The sequence below is a fragment of the Nematolebias whitei genome, chromosome 8, assembly GCF_014905685.2.
Source record: "Nematolebias whitei isolate Nwh7 chromosome 8, NemWhi1, whole genome shotgun sequence".
Classification (NCBI taxonomy): Eukaryota; Metazoa; Chordata; class Actinopteri; order Cyprinodontiformes; family Rivulidae; genus Nematolebias; species Nematolebias whitei.
Window position 1 is genome coordinate 26,540,317 of NC_056505.1, and position 9,823 is coordinate 26,550,139.

General features: G+C 37.8%; 1 protein-coding gene across 1 annotated transcript in view; it reads left to right on the forward strand.

Moving 5' to 3' along the window:
• The window catches only part of antxr1a (ANTXR cell adhesion molecule 1a), a 31,810-nt gene that overhangs the window by 3,293 nt on the left and 18,694 nt on the right, over positions 1-9,823 (forward strand). Inside the window, exons 2-10 of the mRNA XM_037680516.1 lie at positions 1,524-1,595; positions 1,675-1,746; positions 2,290-2,371; positions 3,690-3,723; positions 5,702-5,781; positions 6,322-6,390; positions 7,315-7,395; positions 7,822-7,882; positions 9,170-9,268. Coding sequence (XP_037536444.1) covers positions 1,524-1,595; positions 1,675-1,746; positions 2,290-2,371; positions 3,690-3,723; positions 5,702-5,781; positions 6,322-6,390; positions 7,315-7,395; positions 7,822-7,882; positions 9,170-9,268 — 650 coding nt within the window. The remainder of the gene's footprint in view (positions 1-1,523; positions 1,596-1,674; positions 1,747-2,289; positions 2,372-3,689; positions 3,724-5,701; positions 5,782-6,321; positions 6,391-7,314; positions 7,396-7,821; positions 7,883-9,169; positions 9,269-9,823) is intronic.

Consider the following 9,823-nt stretch of genomic DNA (forward strand, 5'->3'; position numbering starts at 1 on the left):
TTTTTTTTTTTTTTTACTGCAAACCAAAACATTATTAAACTAGAAACGTTAAGTCAGGTCCTCTGGATGTTTTGTTTTTGTTGAAACCTTTCGTCCTTCTTCCAAAGGACTTAATCAGTCCGAGGAGCCACAACAAACTCAGTCCCATAAGTAGCACACTCATATAGTGGGTCAACCAGTTTGATGGTGATAAGATGGTTTCTGAAGTCCACTCTCTCCCCCTCTGACTTGTCTGGGGCCGTCATAGCCAAAGTGGTTCAAAACATCAAAGTTCATGCTCAAGAATCCAGGTAAAAAAAAAAAATCCAACAAAGTTAAGTCAGGTCATCTGGATGGTTTATTTTTGTTGAAACGTTTCGTCTTTCAGGGAGAATGCGGACTTCAGAAACCATCAGAGCACCATCAAACTGGTTGACCCACTGAAGGTGTTATTTATAAGAGTGAGATTGTTGTGGCTCCTTGGGCTGATGAAGTCTTTTGGATGAAAGACAAGTTGTTTCAACATAAAGAAACCGTCTAGAGGACCTGACTTATCTTGTTGGATTTTTTTTTAATACCTTGATTATTGAACATGAACTTTGATATTAAACTAGACTGATTAAAAATTTAAATTTAATAAAAATTGAATACAATATGTTTATTGAGAAATGTGATGGGAGAGGACTCATCAAGTCAGAGGCTGGGGACAAATTTTCCACTTGTCCTTCGCTACAGACACAGTGGGAAGACAAACAAAGACATTTTACATTGTAAGGATGTTTGTGTTAGCTCTGTTTTATCTGCACTTATTCAGGTATGTCCTTGTTAGCCAGAAAAGTTGCTTTTTATTTTTACTGTATTTTTTTCTCCCAGCAGACCTTACTTTGTCTTTTACCTACCATACCCTTCACCTGCCCCCACTGAACTCATTCAGAATCTCCCTGACCTCTGCATATCTGCACCGCCTTTCTCTGTTTCATCCAGATGTTCGACATCTCGGCAGAGCTGTTTTTTTAGGGCCTTATGTCATTACAAATGGAATTTGAGCGACTTATAAAAGCATGGTTTGAATGAATGTTATTTTGATAAGAATCAGCAGTGACACACGTACTAACCCTAATAGTTGAGTCTTTTGTCCCTCTGTCACCACCACTGTGCAAGTCAATAAAAACACGGAGTCAAAATGAGAGAGACGGCAAAAGGTCAGATGTCATATGACTAGAAAACAGTCATCTGTTGCCAGTCTGACTCCCCAGCTGAAATAACTTACTGGGTTTTGGGTCAGATTTGAAGTTGTGCTCCTGAGAGGATCGGAGGACTTTAAACCTTTTTATTTAAACAACTTTCTGTCATTGAACAATTTGTGTAACTAAAGCAGGATGTAAGAAGTGTTTCTACCTAACTGTTCTCATCACCATAATCAAATTGATTTACAGGAACAGATTAAACTTATGCAATGTTATTAATATTTAGATTGCTTTTATTTATACACCCTTATTATTTATTACACTTTATACACCTGAATTGATCACGTCTGTTTTCAGATCTGGGAGTGTACAGAATCACTGGAATGAAATCTACAACTTTGTCGAGCACCTAGCTCATAAATTCATAAGGTAAACATCAAGTGACCTCTGGAGGTGGTTTACAGAGAAAGGATTGCTGATCAGTAGTCTTGTTCTCTTCTCACTCCAGCCCACAGCTGAGGATGTCTTTCATTGTGTTCTCCACTGAGGGCCGGATCCTGATGAGCCTGACAGAAGACAGGTGGGTGCACGTTTTCTCAAGTCGCTCTTAATTCTTTGGTTTTCTGCGATCCAGCTGAAAGGAATGATTGATGCTGTAGAACTGGACAGATTTACTGGATTTATGATCCACGGTTGTTATGACCAAAAAGAAAACTCACACAGAGACTGGTTATGATGGTGGCGTCAGCCTGCAGAACTACTTTATCATGTCGGTTTGACGTATTATGGACAGATCTGAGCTTATATTTCCAGAATGATCAGATGCTCTCACAGGTTCAGCGTTTTCTTCATGAGTTATGTAAGAATCATTCACTTCCTGTCTATTTGCATGACGGTAGCTGCAGGACAACAACCACGAGTTCTCTTCTGGTTTGTACAGCTGCTGCACATTGCTTGGATTTTCCGAAAGGACTGCCCTCATGGAAGCCATTATTTTGTTACCAAACCTCGCTGCGTCTGGTTTTAATACAGAAACGTGTTTACAAATGAATCAGACAAACTAAATATTTTGATCAGATAGCCTTATCAGCACTGTGGGCTGTCCCTCTGTGTTTCTGCACAGGGAACGGATCCGTAAAGGTCTGGAGGAGCTCCACGACGTTCGTCCAGGAGGTGACACTTTCATGCACGAAGGTATCCTGAGGGTAAGTGGCCTGCATCCAACACAGAGATGAATTATCTCTAGTCTGAGTCCAGAACAAGCTCCTCTCAGTCCAGAGCACCACATGGTGGCTTCATTAAAGCAGGAAGGAGTTCTTTGATCCACAGCATGCTGCATCGTAAAACAAAGCTTGCTAGTTCAACTTAAACAGAAGAAGCTGACTTCCTTTGTTTAGGCTTATTAATTTAATTTACACATATGCATTTTTACTGTTAAAGCATCTCATAATTAAAAAAAACTATAAATACTTGCACAGATAAGACGATGGATGTTTTAAACTGGAGGTATGTGGAAATGTTCTGAACAAGTAATATTTTACCCGTTTTAAACAACTCCTTAGACTACCTCAGTTTGGAGAAATAAGGGTAACACTTTAGAATAAGGTACACAGAATTTGATTAACTACTAGGGAACGCCTCAGGAACAAACCAGGAACTAATGGGTAGTTAACCAGTACTTACTGGGGAACACACAGCCAAGCCTTATTAGGGTTACCTTGTAAATGAAGAGGAACTAATCAAGAACTAATGGGTAGTCACCAAGGAAACCAAAGAGGAATGAATCAGGAGCTAATGGGTAGTTGACCAGTGCTTACTGGGAAACACAGCCAAGCCTCATTAGGGGACTACTGGTTTGTTACCACAGAAACAGAGGAGAAATTCTCCATGTGGGTTCTGAATAAACCCTGCACCAGTGAGGTCACAGCTTGTAATTGTCAAAAAGCTGTTTCCTAGTGATTACTGGTTTTATTGGATTTCTCTTTTGTAAACCTATTGATGAAAGACATTACCAGTTTCATCATCTCGTACTGCTGTCGTATTAGCTATGTTTCTGTGGTAACAAACCAGTAGTCCCCTAATAAGGCTTGGCTGTGTGTTTCCTATTAAGTACTGTTTAACTACCCATTAGCTCCTGATTTGTTCCTGAGGTGTTCTCTAGTAGTTAATTAAATATTGTAAAGTGTTACCAAAGAGACTCTTCTTTATGAAAAATCAAAATAGTTGTCCATCCAATTAATATTTAACTATTTATCCAAACTGCAACTGTTCAAGCAGATATCTACAGCAGGTAAGGAAAAAGAAACTGTTCATAAATTTTGCACATAACTCCACTTCAAAAAAAATTAACTATAATTTTTAACTCTATTGAGCCGTTAAGTGTTTAGGGATAAATAATTCAGAAAAATTAATATTTTCCAATATTTTATTTTAAGAATTCAGTTTTTTTTTTTTTTTAACTTATTTTAGTTTATGTGCTGATGAAAGAGCTCTGTTTCAGTCCAACTTTTCTTTTTTCCACAGGCCAGTGAGCAGATTTACTACGGAAACACAGAAGGTGTGTATTACCTGCAGACAAACACAACCATCTGAGTTAATGACAATATGAATGAATGAATGAATCTTTGATGTAGTTGGTGTGTGTGTGTGAATCAGTGGTTCCTACTTTGTGGAGACTCAAATGAGAATTTGAAATAATTTGATTAAAATTTAAAAGCTTCAAATATAAAAATTCTGATAAATGCAAACCACTATTTTCAGCTGCATCAATCATTTATTGATAGATTTATTTTATTTTTTATCACATATGAAACCACCTGATTTCAAATGCATGTTCTTCACTCAGTTACAGAGTGAGTACAAATATATGAGTCAGCAATAAAAGAATTAAAGCTATTAATTATGGTGTCTAAATAAAGAAAATACGCTCCAAATAAACTTTTTATTTGGTATTTAAAAAATTGAAATATGACTGTTCTTGTTGCAGCTGATTGTTTCGCGCTGTTGATAATGTAAAAGTTGCAAAAATTTGGGGATTTGAACATAATTTTTTTATTTAATCATATTATCAGAATAATTATCAAGTATTGAGCACAGCTTAGATACCATCATTGTAAGAGGAAAACAAACGAGGAATATTTGAATGCTTTTTTTAAATACAGCGACTCCTCAAAGCTCCTCTCAGTTTTAAGCTTTATAAAGCCGAAGTTCTTCAAACCTGCCTCAAATTTACAAAACTACTTTTTTATCTGAGCAAAGCAGGACAGAAATATGAGAAGGAAGTAAAAATGTTCTCACAGGCTCGTAGGTGATGCAGGTTATCAGAAATAGTGAAAGACGAGATGTCCTTTCTTGTAAGTCAAAACAAATGTCGTGATTTACAGAAAAAGTCCTTCAGCAGAGTTCAGCAGATTCTGGAGAGGTGGTGCAGTGGTTTTATGTAGAGCTACATCTGCACAAAAGTACATTTTGTGAAAAGGTAACCAGAATACTGTAAAAGACAAAATGGACTAATTAAAAAACATTATGCCACTTGCCAAAAATAGTGTTGTTGGAAATCCTCTTGCTGCTTTTGGGTCTTTTTCATTTTATCATTCTGAATCTATGTTTAAAAATGTGATCTTGGTTAAATATTCAATGTCATCTTCAATTTTATTTTGTTTTCAGTGTTTCAAATTCGGATTAGAAGTGAACAGATGTTATTTATGCATCTGTAACCATCATTGAAGTTTCTTCAAACAACTTTTTAAACCTCACAAAAGAATGTGGTGGTTTGTTCAGTGATTCAGATAGAAACTGTATTAGTTGCAACAAAAAAGGTTAAATCATGTCATCTGGACCAGTTTCTTTAAGTGAGAAACATTTCATCCCCCATCCAGAGGACTTCCTCAGTCTACAGTCTCCAACCAGATCTGTCCCATAGGTAGTCTTCACTGCTGTGTTTTAAGCCAAACTCCTGTTGGAATCTCAGAAGTAGGATTTAAACACGCACAAAACAATCAATCATCATGTACAACAATTAAATGTTGCCAGCTGCGAAGGCTGTTACCTGTGGGACAGATGTGGTTGACAGGCTGTAGACTGAGGAAGTCCTCTGGATGGGGGACAAAACATTTCTCACTTAAAGAAACTGGTCCAGATGACACAATTTAACCTTTTTTGTTATTATCTACCTGGAGGATTGAGCTTACAACCCTTTTTTTTGTACAAGTTGCAGTAATTAGTTGGAGAAGGACCTACAGAAAACATGAACGAACGAGAACAACCAGGAAAACTCAACGTCTGAATGAGAAATGGGAATAAAAACTAATCAGGACACGCAAGAAATAAAGCATTTTACCATTTAGTTCCAATTAAATAACGATAAAAATTCTTGTTTTTAATAACTAATACATATCACGTTACATTGAAATACACAAAACTTGAATATTTTGAAATCTTTCATTATAAAGCACAAACACCTGGTTATATTTAATGTAGGATGTAAAACATGAGTGAGTTTGTGTTGGTGATGACCAGAATCCTCCTGTCTGCAGGTTATCGCACTGCCAGTGTTATCATCGCTCTGACAGACGGAGAGCTGCACGAGGATCTTTTCTACTACGCAGAGAGGGAGGTGAGAATAAAAAACACCTGGAACCAGGTGAAGCACATGACCGAACATCTGTCGGAGCAGATAAAACACTGCCAATACTACTTTGATCTATTCTGGGCTCGACTGAGGCCCCTGATGAGACTAAGTTCCTGGTTTTAAACCTCACATGTTGACAGCAGGGGCTGAAACAGTTTGTGCTTCCGAGTAGCTGAAAATCTTCTTCTAAGAAATTGGAGGAGGTCTCGTCTGATACCAACAAACTCCACAATTACCTGGAAAAGTCAGACATTTGTGTGACATTTTTAGTGTTAAGTAACATTTCAATATTATTATTGCAGCTGAAACACAGTGTTGCTCAACTTCTTGTAACATCTTCTTAGAATTGAAGCGAACACGTTTTTTTTTTTTTTTTTCACAATGTTTTGGGTGATGTAGTAAAAGTAATTAAAACCAGGCATTAAGCTTCTTCCTGTTTATGCTGTGAATCTGTGTGTGTGCATGCATGCGTGTGTGTGTGTGCATGCATGTGTGTGTGTGTGTGTGTGTGTGTGTACCTGACAGGCAAACCGCTCCAGGAGTCTTGGAGCCTCGGTTTACTGCGTTGGGGTGAAGGACTTCAATGAGACCCAGGTGTGTGTTTCTGAAGGTTTAGTCTCATGGCATCAAAGCTCAACAGTGACAGAATTATTTAAAAAGTAAATAAACTCCAAAGCTTTGACAATCAAGCTTCATTAACTCATTTTAGTAAATTAGATGATTTAAAAAAGGACATATAACAGAATATTTATTTCTGCATGTTTGCATGTTTTGGGATTGAATCACTGTAGTACTCCGACAAACGAATATGTTTATGTCTTTCATGTTTCCTTTTTTCTCAACTTTTTCTAAAGCTATTCACTGTTTTTTGTTACATCTGCTGTTTTGCTGCAAAGGCAAAAATACCTTTTTGTCCATGTGTCTGCATGTGTGCATGGGTTAGCTTACCTGTAGGAATGGCAAAATATCTCGTGAATGACTGGCTGGATTTTTGCAAAACTCTCAGAAAAATAATCCTTGAATGTGCCGAACATCCACAACTGCTTACCTTTTACAGCCAACTCGATTCAAGATGGCCACCGCAGCCGAGCAGCCTCAGCCAACACATAAAATGGCTCTTATCCCATCACTTTAGCAGATTTTTATCTAAAACTTGGTGATACATCCCCAACACATGAAATGTTGGCATTAAGTTACTTTGCCATTCTGTTTGTCTGTTAGCAAAATACATGATGAGCTAAATGTTGATGTGGTAGTAGCTGAGAGTCATTCCCAACCTTTACTCTGTGCACCAACACATCGAACAAGGTTTTGCAGCAACATTTATGATTACGTATAAAGCTACTTCCAGCTTTAAATTATTTTAGTTTCAAACTCTTGCAAGTGGAAAGTGGCAGGAAACGTGCACTCCCTCACAAGAGGAGCCAGATTTTCATTTCAAATATGATTTTCACTCATATGAAATGATTAAATGTTCTGCTTGTGATCTGTGGTGGTAATAATTGGTTTCCTTTACAGCTGGCAAAGATTGCTGACAGTAAGGACCACGTCTTCCCTGTGAATGACGGATTCGAGGCTCTGCAAGGAGTTATTGATTCAGTAAGCATTTGTTTTGTGCTCACACACATTTACACAACACAGATCATTGAAATGGAAGGAAATTAATTCATACTTTAAGTTTTGTCTATAAGTTCTGTAATATTTCATTAAAATTTTAATTAAGCATCAGAAGAAGCAAAGTGAAGCACCGAGGTGAGGTCAAGCAGCTGCGTGTGCTTGAGTCAAGTAAAAGTGCCACAGGGTCATGAATTAGGCTGCCATCTATTTAGGGGTCACAGCTTTGATCACAATATTTGTTGTGGCTCTTGTGCAGAAAATGAAGAGAGGCAAAAACACATAAATGCCCTCATGGCTGAACCTTCCAATGTATGAATCTGTTAATAATGAGGAGAAGGTTACAGAACAAGAGCAGAATGGACGGCTCTGATCTGTTACTGCGTTGTGTTTATCTGAACATCTTCTCAGATCCTGAAGAAGTCCTGTATTGAGATCCTGGCAGCGGAGCCCTCCAGCATCTGTGCAGGAGGTATGAGAAAGAAGAAAAATCATTACTAGTTTTTTTTATTTATTTCTCATTATCTAACAAACAAAACGTAGTCACTGCTGCTTTTTGGTTGTTTGGATTAATTTTTCACATTTTCTTATAATAATAACCCTGAAAATTCAGTGTAACATTGCCACTCCCCACAAATTAGGGGTTATTGTCTTTAAAAAAAAGACGAAACCAAGTTTAAACCTTGACATTATAAGAAATACATTTAACAAAGCAGGCTTCTGTCACCTACTTTACAGAGCGAGTGACCCACACAGAGGTCAAACCATTTGAGACGAGGCATGGTGATACAAGATCAATTTTTGAACATGAAATAGTTAAAACCTGGTAAATAGTTGTTTTGTCAGTATTCATCAGCTTGTCGGTCACTCGCTAAATACTGAATGTGAGAAATGTCTTGCCTGAACCAAACTTGAAGTTGCTTTCTCGGTATTCATCATAAAATAAATCATCAAAATTAGGCCTGTCAAAATAAACAATAAATCAATTAATCGCATAAATGAAAATAATCAACCTCATTTTCTTTTATCGTCTTTATCGTTTCTTTGCGTCTCTCTCTTTCTACTGAAGACACTGGATGACAAAAGGCTCAACTCCGGTGTTCTTTACTGACCCCTCCCTTTCTCTTTAAAATCCATTTTAATCGTTCAAAATCACGTTTTTGGATCGTTAAAAGCAGCTAAGCTGAGAAGCTAAGCTACGAGCTAAGCTAACAGGCCGATCGCGGTGATAAAACTTACGTTTTGTCAAACCCCCAAAATTCACGGTTGCCTTCATGTAAAAAGTTGTTTTTCTCTGCAAAAAGAAGCTGAGAACTTGTTTACTGATTTTTTTTTAATTGAAAGCTTTTGTGTGAAAAATGGTATGCTAAAGAGCTCAAACCACACAGAGCGTCCGCCATTTTGAGAACTGGAGAGAGACAGCCCATGTCACATCAAGGGGCCTCCCTCCCATTGTTCTTAAAGACATACGCTGCTCGCTCCCTCACTATCCATCCTTCGGTTCAAACAGTCTTATACTGTCATCCGGTAGTCAAAAAAGGTACTACATGCAAAACAAATTAACCAACATTTCTTCTTAATTTGACCAATAATGACTAATTATTGTCAAATTTCAAACAATATTATTATTACAATAATTTCTGAGACAATTAATTGCCCCGCAAAATGTGTTCTCATGACAGGCCTAATCAAAATAATCAGATTTATTGCAGTTTATGTGTAGTTGTTGAGGTGACACTGTGTCTTTTTATCAAACCAGAGTCCTTCCAGGTGGTGGTGAGAGGAAACGGCTTTCTTCATGCACGAAATGTTGACAAAGTCTTGTGCAGCTTCCGAATCAACGACACTTTAACCAAGAGTAAGTGAACAGTTGCACACCTCATGTCAGTGAGAACACATTCAATGAGAGCATCAGAGCTGACTGCCCTGCTCTTTTCAATTGAAACAGCTGGAACAAAGCGTTGAGTGAACAGTCTGCTGCACAGCTGGAGCCTTCCTGGATCAAACGAGCAGCTTTGCTGGTTCCAATGGCTTCACAGCCTTTTTAAAACCAGTACACTGTTGTTTTACGGCTCGATAAAAGGCAAAAACAAGAGATTAAAGGCAGGCAGTGCCACACGTGAGGCAGAGGGAGATTAAAGTCTTCTAACATACAACCAAATTCTCCTGGTTTTTTACTAGCAGCTTACTGTAACAGCTGTAAAAAACACTTCCTGTGCTTCCCACAGGAGCTGCAGGAGATGGCAAGAAACGTATTTAACAGCAGCGAGGCACTAATGACAGGCCTGCTCCACTACAGCTAACAAAAACAAGGATTTTAAACATTTGTTCTGCACACATTTGTTCTACACACTCAAAACCTTTTCTTTGTTCATGTTTAGTAGTTTTTATACCGTCTTACATAAGGTGATAG